The sequence below is a fragment of the Doryrhamphus excisus genome, chromosome 4 (genome assembly GCF_030265055.1).
Source record: "Doryrhamphus excisus isolate RoL2022-K1 chromosome 4, RoL_Dexc_1.0, whole genome shotgun sequence".
In the NCBI taxonomy this organism is placed as follows: domain Eukaryota; kingdom Metazoa; phylum Chordata; class Actinopteri; order Syngnathiformes; family Syngnathidae; genus Doryrhamphus; species Doryrhamphus excisus.
Genome location: NC_080469.1, coordinates 549047 through 568633, shown reverse-complemented (window position 1 = coordinate 568633; position 19587 = coordinate 549047). Strand labels below are relative to the sequence as shown.

At 46.1% G+C, this 19587-nt stretch overlaps 1 protein-coding gene across 2 annotated transcripts in view; it reads right to left on the bottom strand.

Moving 5' to 3' along the window:
- Window positions 1-291: 291 nt before the first annotated feature.
- The window catches only part of olfml2a (olfactomedin-like 2A), a 33002-nt gene continuing 13706 nt past the window's right edge, over window positions 292-19587 (bottom strand). Inside the window, exons 2-7 of one of the 2 annotated variants that reach the window (XM_058071776.1) lie at window positions 17917-18024; window positions 17673-17849; window positions 14819-15062; window positions 10293-10586; window positions 8295-8480; window positions 292-5212 (exon numbers count right to left, since the gene is read on the bottom strand). In XM_058071776.1, the coding sequence (XP_057927759.1) occupies window positions 4608-5212; window positions 8295-8480; window positions 10293-10586; window positions 14819-15062; window positions 17673-17849; window positions 17917-18024 (1614 nt within the window). In that variant the 3' untranslated portion in view covers window positions 292-4607. The remainder of the gene's footprint in view (window positions 5213-8294; window positions 8481-10292; window positions 10587-14818; window positions 15063-17672; window positions 17850-17916; window positions 18025-19587) is intronic. The other variant, XM_058071775.1, reaches the window with a different exon arrangement.

The following is a 19587-nucleotide window of genomic DNA, read 5'->3' as shown; positions in this document are numbered from 1 at the left end:
AGGCTTTCTTTGGCTTGCCCCCCCCCCCCCCCCCCCCGTGCTATCAATAAGGAGTATTATTGAATGGCGGCCAGCTCATAAGAGCAAAAAAATGACAGTTGAAAGTTTGTTGTATTATTATTGAGTTATTGAGTCTTTTGTTTTTCCGTTCAGTATTTTTCACATGACGTTGCATTCGGAGGAAAAGACTAAACTGTCAGTCAAGTGGCGTTTTTATTAGACAGGAAGTTACTGCAGAGTTGTTGTCTTTGCCCGCATCCTGCTCTTTTAAGACCACCGAAGGACGCGGATCACAGCGTCTCAGTTCAGGTCACACGGGTGTTCTTGCAAGAAGACTCCTGCAGCTGCTTTCCGTGCCATGCGTCACGAGGCGGCCATTTCTAGCTACACAAAAACACCACACTGGCAGGAATACACACTAAATACAAATACAATACACACAAAACACAGTTTGTGTATTAGTTGAAATATACCCACATTGTCGTCTGACAGAACCAGTCTCTGTGGTGTTTGGGGGTGGGGGGGGGGGCATGCCAAGCATGGATTGGGCCATGCATGACAGTTCTATGAGCTTGTGGTTGGCTGATGAAAAATATGGTATTTATTCATCCACAGCAAACGAACGTAAGAACAAACTGTTACTGTCCACCACCTTTGGTTGCCATTTGGGTCGTACCAATTTATCCTTCCTGATGCAGCCTCATCGAAACTCATTTTGAAATACTCCAATTTACCGGCAATATCAAATTTGGGGCCTTCACTGTTTTTCGAAATGATATTAATGAATAAATCATTCCGTTTTGAGGTTGAAAACATGCTATTAATAAAAGAAAATGTGCAAATTTGAGCGTTGTTTACACATTTTTCAAGCATAAAAAGTCTTAATTATGTCTTAAATATCTTTAAGTAAGGTAAGTAGCGCGTAGAGGTGACATAGGGGTGTTATTTCACATATGGAGGTCTCTAATGATGTTAAAAAAAGCACATTTCCAAGGTTGTAAACAGGTTTTCGGAAATGAATGGCTAAAGCTCGAGTTTGTGCCACGGCGAGGACATGAGGATGAGGATGAGGATGACACGATGATGAACAAGCCAATCAAGTTGAATGTGTTAAGCAACAGGAGAGCCTTTGTGATGAAGTGAGGCGCTGGGCCTGCGGTGGCGTAGGTCATGTGAATTGTCAGTGTTCATCATTCCAGCTGCGACGGACGCCATTGTTTCATGACAACATGTCAACATGGGTGACGGAGTTCATGAATGGTTGCACCTCCGTGTTATGTTCATCAGATTGTGGAAGGAAGATGGCAATGTGGTCTTTAACCCCGGTTGGTTGCATCTGTGTCGCCATGGTAACGGCTGTGTGATGTTTGTACATCCAATAATGTCTTTCTGAGCCCAATGGATGCCCAATGGTTTCAGAGGTGAAATAAGGTGTGCCGATCCTCATAAATGAAGACCACATGGACGGAGCCCCCACACCCGCCGCCATTCCACTCTTGGCTTGTTTCGTGCCTCTCTCCCGAGTCGCATGGAACGGGATTTTCCAATCCTTTGCCAGGAAATCCCAGAGCCATGCCTGGAAGAGATCCTGCAGTGCACTTTGGATCCAAGATCAAGCAGAGCTTCATGCCAGCTCTTGCAGGGGGTGGCCCCATTCTGGGAAACCCTCGTGCACAGGAAGTTACCCAGCATGCCTTGCAGGTTATAAATTCCAATAAGATAATATTGTTTTGCATCCATAGTCATGTCCACCCATCCGTCTTCTTCCAGCAGCCTCAGACAAGATTCCGTGCAGACTTCCAGCTGCTTTGCTTTTTCGGGAGAAAACCACAGACTCGGACTTGAAGCTGCATCAGGCAGTCCAATGCCTCGTACTCCCAGAGCACCCCCCCCCCCCTCCCGTGTGTCACTGTTTATTTCCATAACAGCATGTTCCACTGCTTGTTATTTTTGGTTGCACTGTGAGCGAGGGAGTCCTTTGGGTTGGTTTGTGTTGTGTGAGTTGGAGTGAAGACGTCAAGCTCATTCACGGCAAACATCAGACATCGTTTGTTGCAGACTTTATTCAAATGACTTGGGAGTAAATGATGGAGAGCTAGCAGAAGCAGATGGCTGACAGCCTTCGAGGTCCGGCGTGTCACGTTCAGGATGAAGCTGAGCGACAAGAACCCTCCTTTGTCCCTGATCCTGCAGGTCCGATGGCTTCTGGCGAGGCAGTCCATGGTCATGGGAACACCGTCCATCCTACACACCGGCCCTTTAAGGCTACACGGGTCTTGACAGTCAAATATTCAATATTTCCAGTCAGCTTGTGTATATACAGTATAATGCCATAAATGCCGTCATACTAAATGTTCAACAATATCATAGTAATCGTCAAATGAATTCACGTTATAGAAAACAAATATAAACCAAAAAACCCATACCTGTACACACAGTTTTTTCTTTTTAGCGACACGTACGGCCCGTTGTCACGTACGGCCAATCAGAAGACAAAATCCTATTGGTGGAGTTCAATTGCCGGCTTTAGAGCCAAAGCATTTTAGCTGTGTGAAATGTTGGCATCCGTTTTAAAGGGAGATTAACGACTCGGCTGCAAGAGCGGCTGCTGGGCCTGACCAACGGCAAAAACGGGATTCCTCCAAATAGATTGTGGCTGGGAATTGGAGAGTGGAAAGTGGAAAGTGGAAAGTGACCTGAAGCCACTGCTTTTCATCATGAAGCCAAGGAAAGGAAAGGAGGAAACATCATTGAAACACCATGAACAATGTAACACATATTGTATGTAATATCACACATCTGACAGTAATTAGTAGCATTTTACAAAAATCATCCTAAATGTATTCCATATACAGTAATCCCTCGTTTTTTGCAGTTCATCGATTCCAGACCTGACCATGAAAAGTCAATTTCTGCCACTGTACGATACTTAAAAATTGAATATTTTTATACTTGCAGCATAGAAATCCTGTTTACAACCTTCTAAATATGTTTTTTTACCTTATTAGAGCCCTCTAGGCATGAAATAGCACCCCTATAGTCACCTTTACACTAATATTAGCCAATACACATCCGTCCATCCATCTGTTTTCTATACCGCTTATCCTCACGAGGGTCGCAGGGGTGTTGGAGCCTATCCCAGCTGTCTTTGGGCGAGAGGCGGGGTACACCCTGGACTGGTGGCCAGCCAATCCCAGGGACAATTTGGAGTGGCCAATTAACCTAGCATGTTTTTGGAATGTGGGAGGAAACCGGAGTACCCGGAGAAAAGCCACGCATGCACGGGGAGAACATGCAAACTCCACACAGAGATTCGAACCCAGGTCCTCTTGATGTCCTGACCGTGTAGCCAACATGCTAACCACTTTTATCATAACCAGGATCAACAAAGTGTCGGTATCGTCAACAACCTTGGATTGGTTCAAACATTTGCCCACCCCCAGTTTTTACTTGGTTGTTTCCATGTGGTAGGTGGGTAGGTAGGTAGGAAGGTATGTAGACAGTTAGGTAGGTAGGTAGGTAGGTGGGTAGGTGGGTAGGTAGGTGGGTAGGTAGGTAGGAAGGTATGTAGACCTTTAGGTAGGTAGGTAGGTGGGTAGGTGGGTAGGTAGGTAGGAAGGTATGTAGACAGTTAGGTAGGTAGGTAGGTAGGTAGGTAGGTGGGTAGGTAGGTAGGTAGGAAGGTACGTAGACAGTTAGGTAGGTAGGTAGGTAGGTAGATAGGTGCGTAGGTGGGTAGGTGGGTAGGTAGGTAGGTGGGTAGGTGGGTAGGTAGGTGGGTAGGTAGGTAGGTAGGAAGGTAGGTAGGAAGGTACGTAGACAGTTAGGTAGGTAGGTAGGTAGATAGGTGCGTAGGTGGGTAGGTGGGTAGGTGGGTAGGTGGGTAGGTGGGTAGGTAGGTGGGTAGGTAGGTAGGTAGGAAGGTAGGTAGGAAGGTGGGTAGGTGGGTAGGTAGGTAGGTAGGTAGGTGGGTAGGTGGGTAGGTAGGTAGGTAGGTAGGTAGGTAGATAGGTGCGTAGGTGGGTAGGTGGGTAGGTAGGTAGGTGGGTAGGTGGGTAGGTAGGTGGGTAGGTAGGTAGGTAGGTAGGTAGGTAGGAAGGTAGGTAGGAAGGTGGGTAGGTGGGTAGGTAGGTAGGTAGGTAGGTAGGTAGGTAGGTAGGTAGGTAGGAAGGTAGGTAGGTCGGTGCCGTGGATGCTTGGGTTTGCCCCGCCCCTCCTCCTCTGGACCGCTTTTCAGACCACCAAACAGCTGAAGCGGCCTTCAGTGGTTGAGTTCTAAAATCCCAGCCTGGAATGGCCTTCAAGCAGCTCATCTCCAAAGGCCAACGTTGCTGTTTATGTATTTATTATGTATAATAAATAATTATGTATGATTGTATTTATCATCCGTCCTTGAACTACTCCTTGAGTTTGCCAGCCTGCTGACATTTCACCAACGAAGATTTACCGACATGAACTCCACCTGTGGACCACGAAGGTGACGTCAGTGAATACGGGGTACTGGTACGAAGAGTTATGGCACATAGTGTTTTGGGTCAAACCGGCGGTCAAACAGGAAGCACCGTGGGTCCATACCAGCAGGACGACGGCGAGCTGACGAGATGTCGTCACTGGTCAACAAAGTTGAGTCGATAGGTGACCTGATGGCCGTTGTCCCAAGCGTATAAGAGCTTCTCCTTGGGGTTGTAGTCAAGCTGCGTGATGAAAGAGTACTCGTTGGTGAAGGCCAGGCGTGGGACGGCCTCCGTGTTGGTGTGCGTGTCGTAAGCATAGTGGACCTCGCCTTCCTTCTGGTTGTACGCGTTGACGGCATACAGGACACCGCAGATGATGAAGCAGTTGCCGTAAGAGTTCCTCTTCAGACCGGTCCTCCAGGTGCTCTCCTTTCTCAGGGACAGGTCTCCGGGGTCCAACTTACTGATGACGATCACTTCCTGCTGGTGATAGTCGTAGTCCACTGAGGGATAGATCACCCACAGTCCGCTTTCATCCACGGCAAAGTCCATGTCAGAGTGACCCCTCCACTTCCACGGGGTGGTGTCCTCATACACCACGTCATGTAACAGCGTCCAGGCTGCCACGTACCGCATCTTCAGATCGTACTTGATGATGTTCTTGGTGAAGGCTCGGTTGTAGTAGAAGGCTCCGTTATAAACCACATGACCGGTGCCAATCCAGTTGTAAGGAAGTTTGAAAAGGTTGCTCCATCGGCCTGGGATAAGGAAACGGGAGAAAAAACACTTCAGGCGTGAACTTTCAACTTTCAACATCAGGATGGACTTGGACGTTTTTGTCATCCGGAACGCCCGATTCTTTTAACGCATTTGTACTTCTTTTAACGCAGCTCAGTTCCAAATGGGAAAATTGGGAATAGATCATGGTCTTATATTTGTAAATAAAATATTATTTGATGTAAAACAACCAATTCTTTGTGTTGTTTATGTTGTGGTACATACTTGAGCTGTCACAAAAGGAAAAACATATTTGTGTAAAAAAAAAAATCAGTTTTTCAGTGGGTATTTCCCAGATATTTCCCTGAAACTTAGCAATATTCTACTGCTCATTACTAAGGAACAGAAAAAGTGGAAAGTCACGTTTTTTCTTCTGAAAGATGGAAGTCAAGCCATTGAACGCAACATTCTGTGTGCCTTGAAAATGGCTGTCTAACATGGCCCGTAATTAATGGTAATGGTAATGGTAATGGTAATGGTAATGGTAATGGTTTAATTTCATTTGAACATGCATCAGATTCCAATTGAGTGCATCCCATAATCAGTTCCCAGTTCCACATGTCCAAAAGGAGTAGGAAGAAGCAAAGCTTATTAAATCCTACCCCTCCATCTGGTACTTTTACAATCACTAACTCTTACATTTGTTCACTTCCTGCTTTCCTAATATATATATACGTATATATATATGATCACATAGCGAAGTACTGGGTGATATGAGCATCCAATGACATAATGTGTACCATAGTGCGTGTCAATATAGTGATATATATAGCACATCATGACTGGTTGAAGACTCTTCATCCTTGGATTTAGCAAACATCAACTGCTTGAATGAAGGTGTCGTCTTTGGAATATGTCTGGGATTGAATGAGTGAAATGCAAACGTTTAATATCATTGTGGAGTTATGGATCATGGCGGCGTCTCATTCGTGTTTCAAACTATTCACTAACTTACAGGCCACTTTTCACTCTTCTCTCTTCACATGCTTCAACAGTTCCATTTGGAAGGAAGGGAAATGTTTTGGAAAATGGAAAATTCTGGTCTTTCCTGAGAATTCCCACCAGCAGGGTAGGGCGGGGATGCAGTGTGGGTCACGTGCGAGGTGGAAGAATACAGTCAGCGCCTCACACCGAGCGAGGAGGGATAACGTCGCTTATTGTGGGACCGATGAGAGGCAACCGCAGTAAATTCCCAAATTTTCAAATTGTGTCATTTGAGAATCGTCACATTCCATTTCATCTCCAGATTGGGCATCAGTCATGGTCTTCTGGCTGGAGTGCCCAAAAGAAAAGCGTGGGATTGAAAATGAATGCTAACCGTTGGCCACACTTGTGGTCTGAACCACTGGGCCGTGGCGGCCATGTTAGGTTGAAGACCCTCCTGGCGACGGTGGTGCAACGCTGTAGTTTTACTGGCGTGCACACTTTTATGTCGTGGGATCACGTGACACTGCCACAGTTTGTTTACCAATATATTATGGACGTCTGGGGACACTTTGGAATCTGGGAGCATCCGGAAGTTGCACAATACAAAAAGTAGTGCAGTGGAAGACCCCCACCACCCACATCACCAAAGACAAGCCACACTCCTAATCCCTTCCCACTGAGCCCCGTTCAAAGGGGAGGCCAGACCACGTCAGAGAACAGCAGGCCTCACCGCCGCTCGTAAAGACAGCAAGTCATCCGCACACAAGCGTGAGCCCTCATCGCCGCAGGACGCTCGTCCACGGAAGTGAATTTCCAGAGCAGATTGTCCAAACAGATCGACGTCAACAAGCCAAATCCCGCAAGAGGAGGTCATCTTGAAGTCTTTTAAAGAGTATAATCCAATTCCCACAATTCCTCAGTTGTTGGAGATGGAAAAGGAGTTGATGTTCTTCCCCCCGGAATTCCTCAGATGCCGCCCCTTTCTATAGCGCCGGCCCAGAGAAGCTGACTTGGATCGTGGAAGTGCTAAACTTCACACACGCTCGCGTTCTTGAGGCCCACAACTGGAAAAAGAAGGTTTTGCTGAACTGGTTGAAGCAATTTAAGTAGAAATGTGAAAGCTGAAATACTGAAGATGAACCAAAATGTGGAATGAACGTTGAAATATGGAAATGTGTTGACTCACCAACCAATATTCACCAACCGAGGATGGAACCAGCAACCATCTATGATCTTAGCCGGGCCGCCGTGAAGATATGCAGAATGTTACATGCCTCATATTAAATGTCAAATTCATTTCCGTCAGTAGGGGGGTGACGTTGAACTTGCGTTCATTTTCACTGGTGAAAATGATGGAAATATGGATATTCATAGATATTCAATCTTGCTAGATTGCCTACTTGTCCTAAATGAGATGAACATTTTGATTTGAAATGCTGGAATGTCAAACTAGAGAATGATTGTTGTAATTCTTAAATATGTTGAAACACGAGAACCGAGAATAGCACCAGCAACCATCCAATGATGGTCATGGAAAATGGAAAATGTTGGCAAGTGAAAATGCAGACTGAATGCTGAAAAGGTGAAAGAAGTTGAGGGAAGTTTGGGAAAGTTGGAAATAATTTGGGACTCAAGCACTCGGAGCCACGTAGAGCAAGCGGAAGGTTACGTCGTGGAAAATGTCAAACGATTGTTGACCAATAGGGGCAGCAAATAACTTGCCCCTCCTTTCCGATTGGATGACTGTCACACCAAAGTGAAATGACAGGAAATGTGGAATGTGGACTCCTGATCGGAAGCCAGCGTGTCCTCAATGAGCTGAACATTTTAACCTTGGATTTTTTTGGAATCCTTTGGAAAATGTCAAAGCGAATTATGGAAAAGTGGGACTTTTTGGAAGGTGGGAAATTGTTAGCCCAATGTCCTGAATGAGCAGTTATGGCTGAACTGGGTGGGAAATGTAGGATTTGGAAAAACTTTTTCCCAATTTGGAATTTGAATGTAAGGAAATGTGGTGTTTTGACAAAACCTTGAATTTTTTGCAATGTGAATCCTTTGAATTTGGAATGGTTGGAACGCTTGGAAAAGGTGGAAAATCATCGGCGGTTCAAAGGGAATTGAGCAAACCAAACACACCTTGCTTGAAGTTGTCCAGGTTGCGGAACTCCACCAGATTGTTTCCATAGTAATAATTTGTGACGTAGATCTTGGAGTCTTTGGCCAGGGGATCCTTCATCCAGGCTCCCTCGTTGCGTCCGTAACTGTGCTGCTTCTCCGGCTGCTCGATTGACGCCAGAGTTCCTTCGCAGCTAAGAATTTTACCTGGCAGACACAAAATGAAGGAAATAATGAACTTTGCTTTGTTTGTGTACATTTTCCAGTTATTGTCAGTGTGTTGTTGTGTTATTAATACGTTGTTAACGGCGTTAGTCTAACATTTGTAATAACGAATAGATTGAAGTCACCAATCAGCTGTCTTACTATTCTTCTCACCTTCCTTAGCAAAAACATTGACTGGATTTGCTTTCCTCTTGCTTCTCTGGAAGTGATGTCATGCACGTGGCAAGGCTCGTTTTCACAACAGGACAACTCATGCGTAGCAACACGGGGGGGGGGGCATTTTTGTAACCATTATTTTGAACAGGAGCGGCCAATCCATTAATCTTCGGTCATTTGGGACTGGTCGATCGCGATGCTAGCAAAACTAAACTCCTGAACACATGGGTGCCTTCCCCTGCGGAGAGACCAACAGCATGTTGACACGCCCGTACGCCTCGCCGCTCACCAGGCACACACCCTGGGCTCACACCGCCACGCCCTCGCCAGCAAGAGCTGCACCTCTAAAAAGAAATTGCGGTGACACGGGTCATTAAGGCGGACTGTTGTAAAACATCAAACTACTCCAAGCGCCATCCCTCACCCTAAACAGTACGCCATCAAGCCGTGTAGCGTTGGGGTTTGCACACAGAGCTGAACCCTGACAAAGAACCACAAAAGCAGGATGTGCTCAAAGTCAAAAAGTCAACCAAAATAGAACAAAAAAGCTGAAATGTTGCAGGTCATCGCGATGCCACATGTATGGAACATGTATGTAGCATGTATGGAAGACAGGGCTTCCCAAGGGTCGATATACGTCAAGTAGGGGGCACGTGAATACAAATGAAAAACAATTAGCGCCTAATACTTACAATTACGCATGCACCTGAACGCCTCACAAGGTGAGGAGCCCGCACAGGAAGGAGTCAGAGTGGTTGTTGTTCCTTTGTGTTGCTTTGTGTGCATCGTATCAACAAATACGTACGTTTGAATCATTACTTGTGTTTCATCTTGAAGATCTCATTTATTTTGGACTTCCAATTCATCCCCGTAATTACCAATTACAAATGAAGGAACCAATCAATTATCAAGAAAATGAACATAATAAAGTTGATGTCTTTAAGTGTGCAGGACTTGGGGTCAAATGTCTGAAGGGGTACGTGACCACTGATCTCAGACCACCAAAACCATCAGACCATCAAAAAAGGTTATTATCATTTCCCAATTGTAGTTTCACATGCATAAAACTATTCTAAATGGATACAAATGATGAATAAAAGGGATGAATTCACGTTTCAGGTCACTTTTACCTTCAGTGGACACACGATGGAGACACCTTGGTGTTTTACGATGAGTTACTTCTTGAATTTAATAACGTTTCTCACCTTCTTCATGAAAATGCTGACTCTTGCAACTTTCTTCCTGTATTTTGGATTATTTTGCAGCCGTGATCACAAGAAAATCAAATCCTCCAGTTGGGAATCACTGCTGAATTCAAGAAATAACTCATAGCAAAACCCCAAGGTGGTGTTCTTATCCTTGCCCGGTCACATTGTATCTTTGGCAACAAATGTATGTATTTATGGATATGCTTTTTGAAATGAATTGGCAGAGGGTCCATCATGGACCTGCGTATTGCCATTCATACAACAATAAGTCACGGCAGGCGTGATGTCAAATATACCGTATGTCAAACTTGAAGGCGGGGAACCCTGTCGGCACGGGATGTGGTCATGTGGTCATGTGGTCATGTGGTCATGTGGTCATGTGGTCATGTGGTCATGTGGTCACGTGGTCTGTGCGCATTCGACACGTCACCTGCTCTGTGAAGAGTCGGCCGACTGTTGTTATTGCTGTTGTCCAGCAGCAGCACGATGGTGGGGGCCGGCCTCTCTGCAGCCGCTGTACTTTGGCTGCTCGTCCATGCCGCGGTCGCTGATGGTGCCGTGGCGGCGTTGGTGGAGACGGTAGGCGCTACGGTGGTGTGGAATGCAGCGGGAGTGGTAGGTTCGGCAATCGTAGCTTCCGCCGTTTCGAGAACCATTTCGGCTCCTCCGTCCTCAGACTGGGTTTCGGTGACGTGATGACGTGCGTATGTTTTGGCTGGGTTGTCTGCAAGGATCAAAAACATCGGCGAGTCGGTCTCGGTGACATAAAAAGACGAGGCCAAGTCGAAACATATTTTTAAAACAGACGAGACGGTCAAGTGAGGTCAGACAAATGTCTGCGTAGTAAGAAGCCACCACTGACTTGAGAACAACCTCCACCTCTCCTGCTTTTTAAACACGACCCGTGTTTAAAAACCCACTGATTGTGGTGGGATCGGTGAGCCTGTATGCACACTCTATAATGCTACACAGGCAAGCGCTTTTGTTCCATGACTTACACAAAATAAACACAGTTAGGACACAGATAAATTGCTATTTACTGCTTGCTCTTGTGACTTTGTGATGTCACAACGAGTGTTAAAAAAAAAAACAGTGAAACCGAGTGCTCAGAGCCCCCCCAAACTTTTTTCAGGGCTCACTTCCAAATGTACAAACCCCATTTGGCATCGTTTATCGTTTAGAATAGAACATTCTGACAACATTTATCAGTTGAAAAAGCATAATAGGTCCCCCGTAACGCTAACCAACAGGAAGTCATCAATCAAAATTCCTCTTTTGCTCCCTCACAAATAACACAAGGTTTTTGTTAGTCAATAACGTTGCACACTACCTACGATTAAGAAGTTTCCAGTAGCATGTTGGGGTTCTCTGCATGGTTTGTAGAGCATAAAGAAGAAGAGAATAAAACAGAATAAAACAATAAGTATGCTCATAAAGCAGATGCTACATGCTTACGTTAAATAGTGGTTGCTGTCATTCTTAATGTGTGCGACACTAAAAAAATCTGCGCCTATCTTCGCCTGGGGCAAGAATAGACCAGGCTGGCAAGCGCACCAGACAGCGCACCTTTGGTGCACAATTGTCACTGTGCCAAGCTGAAAATGTGGGCACCTCCCCTGGGCCGCCGCCACGCCCATCTCTGCGCAGTCCAATTGACCAAATTACCAAATTGGCTGCGCACAATGGTGCGCCGGACCAAACTATTGTATTTGTAGTCGACTTGCATTACTATCGCAACTGTAGTTGATTCAATTGTTGTGAACTATGGCCGACTAAAACTGCAGTCAAAATGAATTCTGCCAGCAACCTTGGAAAAAAAATCCTTTTACTCAAACTGAAAATGTTGGTGTCATAAATTGGAGGGATTTCAGTGTCACGCCCTGTGTGGGTTCCCACGTGGCAGGTTGTTTGAGTTACCTTCTGGGCTTTGGTTTCCGTTTTTGACACTGACTTTGTATTGGACTTCCTGTTTTGCCTCGTCTTCCTTCGTTGCCATAGTCACCCACACCTGTCCCTCATTTGTGTTGGTATTTAGTTCAGGTGTGTGCTTCTCCCCGTGTGGGATCATTATCATCATTATCGTTTGTCCGTCACCTCATGAGTTGCTTTATCCCGCTGCTGCTAATATTGCAAGCAATAAATATTTTAACCTGTATTTGGTCCTGCTGTCTGCATCCTGGGGTCGAACCGTGAAGCAATCAAGCAAACGAGACATTCAGTATATTCATGGTTGAATCAACAACTTGTAGTCAAGTTAAGTGTACACATTTGTTCCAGGTTGGACTTGGCTTTAAAAAAGACAGTGAGGGAGGAACCGGACTGGGAACATGTGACATCTGTCCCAGCTGGATTTTGACCGACGATGATCCCATCCGTGGGCGGCTATAATTTGTGGCAATGATATTTTTATATAGATAGGTAGATATATATAAATATAGCACCACAAATTGCAGCCTCCACTGCCACTAACGTAAATAAACACCTCTGTCCAAGCCCTTCAATAAAAACACAACTTCCAAAGTGCGGCCCGGGGTCTATTTATGGCCTGCAGCTCATTTTTTACAGACCCTTTGCATATTCATTCATTCATTCGTTTTCTACTGCTTTTTCCTCACGAGGGTCGCGGGGGTGCTGGAGCCTATCCCAGCTGCCTTTGCATATTCTAAAATGAAAATGAAATCGTGATTGGTGAGACATATTCATAGATATTACACACGTGCTTTGTCCGATGTAAGACAAAGCTAAGATGTAGATGTGCTCAGATTGTTTAGCATTGGATTCATTTTAGCATCTCTAATGAAAAAAATGTATCAAAAGTCGCCTCCCTGCCTCTTCCAAATGTTCTCTGTCCCGCGGTCGAAAAGGTTTGGACACCCCCGATATAGAAAGTATGTAAAACTACTTGCAACTATGCCTGCGAGCCCCAGCTGTTGTGGTGGCCGTGTGGTCAAACAGATTACTTTGGTCGCGCTTGGCAGCTCTGAGAGTAACAGTCAGAAATAGCTTCTACGCTAACGTGCTTCCAACCTACAAGTTTCTTTTTGCTCTTTGCTGGAGATTATGGACATGCAGGCAAACGCTTGGCTCATTTGACAGACACGGCTGAGCACTTTGAGCTTCATCTCCGTGGCAGAACACCCGCCCTGACAGCATCGTGGCCAGCATCATGGCGGCAACATGGACAGCATCATGGTGGCATCATGGCCAGCATCATGGCGGCATCATGGCCAGCATCATGGCGGCATCATGGCCAGCATCGTGGCCAGCATCATGGACAGCATCATGGCCAGCATCATGGCGGCATCATGGCCAGCATCGTGGCCAGCATCATGGACAGCATCATGGCGGCATCATGGCCAGCATCATGGCGGCATCATGGCGGCATCATGGCCAGCATCATGGACAGCATCATGGCCAGCATCATGGCCAGCATCATGGCCAGCATCATGGCGGCATCATGGCCAGCATCATGGCCAGCATCATGGCCATCATCATGGCGGCATCATGGCGGCATCATGGCCAGCATCATGGCCAGCATCATGACCAGCATCATGGCGGCATCATGGCCATCATCATGGCCATCATCATGGCCATCATCATGGCGGCATCATGGCCATCATCATGGCCATCATCATGGCCATCATCATGGCCAGCATCATGGCCAGCATCATGGCCAGCATCATGGCCATCATCATGGCCATCATCATGGCCATCATCATGGCCATCATCATGGCCAGCATCATGGCCATCATCATGGCCATCATCATGGCCATCATCATGGCCATCATCATGGCCAGCATCATGGCCAGCATCATGGCCAGCATCATGGCCAGCATCATGGCCAGCATCATGGCCATCATCATGGCCAGCATCATGGCCAGCATCATGGCCAGCATCATGGCCAGCATCATGGCCATCATCATGGTGGCATCATGGCCAGCATCATGGCCATCATCATGGCGGCATCATGGACAGCATCATGGCCATCATCATGGCGGCATCATGGCCATCATCATGGCCATCATCATGGCCATCATCATGGACAGCATCATGGCCAGCATCATGGCCATCATCATGAGCGTGTGCCCTGTGCAAACACAGCATACCTATTCACTGAACTAGACTTAAAGGGGGGTGGAAGGAGTCAGGAAATGTTTTCTCTGCGTAGTGGAGGGTCCCTCTGGCGTTGTTGTGAAGAGGGAAGCTGAAGCATGTCCCGGCCGTGGCAGTGCTCCATTGACACGACATTCCATTGGCTCCATTATTTTGTCAATAAAGGTTGGGGTTTGTGAATATGAACAGCATATATGCCACAATATAACACAGCCATCCTAACCTGCCCTTCCTCCATTCCTCCACCAGTTAGTTGATGACAAACTGATGGGTACGTCTTAGTTTTGGTTGTTGGTTGTTTGTCTATATGTGCCCTGGGATTGGCTGGCCACCAGTCCAGGGTGGACCCCGCCTCTCGCCCCAAGACAGCTGGGATAGGCTCCAGCACCCCCACGACCCTGGTGAGGATAAGCGGTAGAAAATGAATGAATGAATAATCGGATACCCCAGGATTGTGCAGTGCTGTGACAGCCCAAATTCATGCAAATTCTAACAATTTTGCCCAATCACTACAAAAAAACAACATTTTTCTTCTATTAGTCTTTTGTGTTATGAAATGATGAAATGATTGATGACATACTGTTGTTGACTTCATTTGCCCACTAGTGGCCCGTGGTGGAAATGTCTGTAAAACTGGTTCACTGAGCTTTCAGCTGACATTGTACGGTTGCGTAGCCGTAGTACAACATATGAATATTGATACAAGCAATGCGTAGCAACCAAGACGCAGCCCAGCTGGAACAAGAGTGGCAGGAAAAACAAAGCAACATTCCAAGCATAATGTTTATTTTAGCTCACAAAGGCTCGGTTTCAATCAAATGAGCGTTCAGGATAAACACTCACCTCCTCTGACCTCATCCTTGTCCGTCTTGGCAGCCTTGTAGTACGTGATGCCCCTTACCACCCCGGGCTGGTGGCCAACCACCTTGCTCTTGGCGGTCGGATTGGGCTTCACTGCTTTTTCAGGTTTAATGATCTCCTTCTTGGGCTTGATGACTTTTTCTTTGGCTTTGGGAGGGGGCTTGGCCACGGGGGGCTTTTTGTTGGGTGGTTTTAAGGCCCCCTTGGTCCTCTCATCGGTAGTGACCTAAACATGAACATTTAGGTCATGTCAGCAATCGCGGGTAAACACGGCAACTTTTCATTTACGTCTCAGCCAAGAGGCATGAAGCAGTCTTAAGTTCCATAGTTCCATCCTTATTGTTATGAATGGTACGCCATCATGAATGGTACGCCATCATGAATGGTACGCCACCATGAATGGTACGCCATCATGAATGGTACGCCACCATGAATGGTACGCCATCATGAATGGTACGCCACCATGAATGGTACGCCACCATGAATGGTACGCCATCATGAATGGTACGCCATCATGAATGGTACGCCATCATGAATGGTACGCCATCATGAATGGTACGCCACCATGAATGGTACGCCACCATGAATGGTACGCCATCATGAATGGTACGCCATCATGAATGGTACGCCATCATGAATGGTACGCCATCATGAATGGTACGCCACCATGAATGGTACGCCACCATGAATGGTACGCCATCATGAATGGTACGCCATCATGAATGGTACGCCATCCTGAATGGTACGCCATCATGAATGGTACGCCATCATGAATGGTACGCCATCATGAATGGTACGCCACCATGAATGGTACGCCATCATGAATGGTACGCCATCATGAATGGTACGCCATCATGAATGGTACGCCATCCTGAATGGTACGCCATCATGAATGGTACGCCATCATGAATGGTACGCCATCATGAATGGTACGCCATCATGAATGGTACGCCACCATGAATGGTACGCCACCATGAATGGTACGCCACCATGAATGGTACGCCACCATGAATGGTACGCCACCATGAATGGTACGCCATCATGAATGGTACGCCATCATGAATGGTACGCCACCATGAATGGTACGCCACCATGAATGGTACGCCACCATGAATGGTACGCCACCATGAATGGTACGCCATCATGAATGGTACGCCACCATGAATGGTACGCCACCATGAATGGTACGCCACCATGAATGGTACGCCATCATGAATGGTACGCCATCATGAATGGTACGCCATCATGAATGGTACGCCACCATGAATGGTACGCCATCATGAATGGTACGCCATCATGAATGGTACGCCATCATGAATGGTACGCCATCATGAATGGTACGCCACCATGAATGGTACGCCATCATGAATGGTACGCCATCCTGAATGGTACGCCACCATGAATGGTACGCCATCATGAATGGTACGCCATCATGAATGGTACGCCACCATGAATGGTACGCCATCATGAATGGTACGCCATCATGAATGGTACGCCATCATGAATGGTACGCCACCATGAATGGTACGCCACCATGAATGGTACGCCATCATGAATGGTACGCCATCATGAATGGTACGCCATCCTGAATGGTACGCCATCATGAATGGTACGCCATCATGAATGGTACGCCATCATGAATGGTACGCCACCATGAATGGTACGCCATCATGAATGGTACGCCATCATGAATGGTACGCCATCATGAATGGTACGCCACCATGAATGGTACGCCATCATGAATGGTACGCCACCATGAATGGTACGCCACCATGAATGGTACGCCATCATGAATGGTACGCCATTCTGAATGGTACGCCACCATGAATGGTACGCCACCATGAATGGTACGCCACCATGAATGGTACGCCACCATGAATGGTACGCCACCATGAATGGTACGCCACCATGAATGGTACGCCATCATGAATGGTACGCCACCATGAATGGTACGCCACCATGAATGGTACGCCATCATGAATGGTACGCCACCATGAATGGTACGCCACCATGAATGGTACGCCACCATGAATGGTACGCCACCATGAATGGTACGCCACCATGAATGGTACGCCACCATGAATGGTACGCCACCATGAATGGTACGCCACCATGAATGGTACGCCATCATGAATGGTACGCCATCATGAATGGTACGCCATCCTGAATGGTACGCCATCATGAATGGTACGCCATCATGAATGGTACGCCATCATGAATGGTACGCCATCATGAATGGTACGCCATCATGAATGGTACGCCACCATGAATGGTACGCCATCATGAATGGTACGCCACCATGAATGGTACGCCATCATGAATGGTACGCCATCCTGAATGGTACGCCATCATGAATGGTACGCCACCATGAATGGTACGCCACCATGAATGGTACGCCATCATGAATGGTACGCCACCATGAATGGTACGCCACCATGAATGGTACGCCATCATGAATGGTACGCCACCATCATGTTTGATCATTTATAGATACAGTAGAACCTCGGTTAGCTTAGGAATCCCTTCCACAATGTTGGACTCTAACCGAAACCTACTCTAACCAAATCCATCCATCCGTTTTCTATGCTGCTTATCCTCACCAGGGTCACAGGGCTATGCTGGAGCCTATCCCAGCTGACCAAAACCACTGCTGAGCAAACATTAAGGCTAATGTCATAGTTGCCAGAATCTTTATGACCCCCAAGACCCTGGAAAAGGTGCCTGGTGAATCTGAGACCAACAATACCTCGGCTTCAGTCATCCTCTGGTGACGTTTTGTTGACGTGAGGAAACAAAATGAAGAAAAATCTGATTGAGTTCTATTTGTGTTTCGAACCTGCACTTTAGTCTCAGAGGAATCTTTTTGAAGGAGCTGCAGACTGAGACCGGAGATCTCCTTCTTGATGCTCATCATAATGTTGGAGTAGTTCTCGTATCGCTTAAACTGGTTGGTCAGCGTTGCCATGCTGTTTCTGACAAATTCATTGTCTCGCGTCAGGTTGGTCTTGATCGTCTGCGAAGGTAAACATTGTTATTCTCTTGGAATTGGCTCATGAACCTGTTGGAGATATTTCTCCTACCTCCTCCAGGGTGTTCATCTGAGAGACCACCTTGTTGATGTACGAGTGGACTTTCATCAGATCCATGCTGTAAAGTGTTCCCTCGAGGAGGTCCACCATGGATTGGAGCTGATGGTTGGTGCCATAAAAGGAGCGCAACCATTAATCATGTTCTTCAAAGCAGAACATTTACATGAGTAGAACATTTAATGGGCCTATCATAATTAAAAACATAATCATTTCAATAGCCAGACGATGGGCAACATAAAACAGTGTCGTCGTTCATATAAATGATGTTATGCTGAGTTATGCATAACAAGATTAATGCACTTGCACTGTTTTGAGTTATTGCACTCATAAAATGTTTTTTGTCCATTATAATATTTGATTTGACTAATATTATCTATAATTATGCACTAACGTACTGTATGTTTTTCTGTTATGATTATCTGCTCAAGAAGCTCAACAAGTCCTCCATGTGCTGTACACCTGATTCAAATAGCTTTTTCCTGTGAGGGCCACACACTGAAAAATGAAAGGATGCAAGGGCCACTTTGGTATTTTGTAAAGCATATGCTAAGTGGTCATATATAGAAAATAGAAAGAAAATAACAGTTTCTAACGCGGTGAGCCAGACTTCCTTATATGGGCGTGTCGGGATGCAAGCGGCTAGCTCAGGGGTCAGCAACCCGCGGCTCCAGAGCCGCATGTGGCTCTCCAGCCTCTTTGTTGCGGCTCCCTTTGCAATGCTTGAATATTTTTTAGCACCCGTGTGGTGAAAATGCACGTCTTTGTTATGAGTTTACAAAAATCCAACTTTGTGTGAGACCATGAATGCATCCTGACTGAGTTCTGACTGGTGACTGAATGAGCAGACAGGATGCTATCCAGTTCTCTCTGACAGGTTAACATGAAGGGAAATGAGTAATACTTTGAGTTATTTGAGTTATTAATTATTATTAATGAGTTATTTGACGATTCTAAAAAATAAATTAGAGCTCATTTAAAAACAAAAGTTTATCTCCAGTACTAGCAAGAGTACTCCAACTCGTCTTTTTTTTTCCCTCCAATGTTGTTTTAAACATACAACGTTTTGCGGCTCCAGGCTATTTTTCTTTAGTGGGCAAGTGGGTGAAATGGCTCTTTTCATAGTAAAGGTTGCCGACCCCTGGGCTAGCTGTACAACTGTGACCAATCACAGTGGAGTGGGCGTGCCTGGAGGCGGGCTGTTGGTGGAATTCATTTCCAAAAATGTACTTTTATTTGTTTTCAAAATATCACTACTTTTAAAAAGTCTTTCTTTAATATTTCAACTTCATGCTTCCTAATAATACGTATGTTATTTTCATAAAATTCTTTACAGGTTTTCATTTCTTCCACTCATTTTTGTGAAATGCATATTTTTGCTGCTGCTGTTTTTGTTTCTATATATTTCTAGAATATGCTGCGGCCAATCAAAATCCAGTCGCCACAAGAGGTTAAGCGCACTGCAATCCTTGAGCATGACATTGTCTGGGATTCGAACTATTGACATCCGGTCGGGTTCATTGGGAGCCCGTAGAGATTTATTAAGCTGCTCTGTAGTTCTTGGTGGAGTCGGGTCAAACATCTGGAGTTGTACTTCGGCTTGTTAGGAGTGAACGTGTGCCCCGAGTATGTTGCATGTCACCGATACACTCCACGAGGAAGATG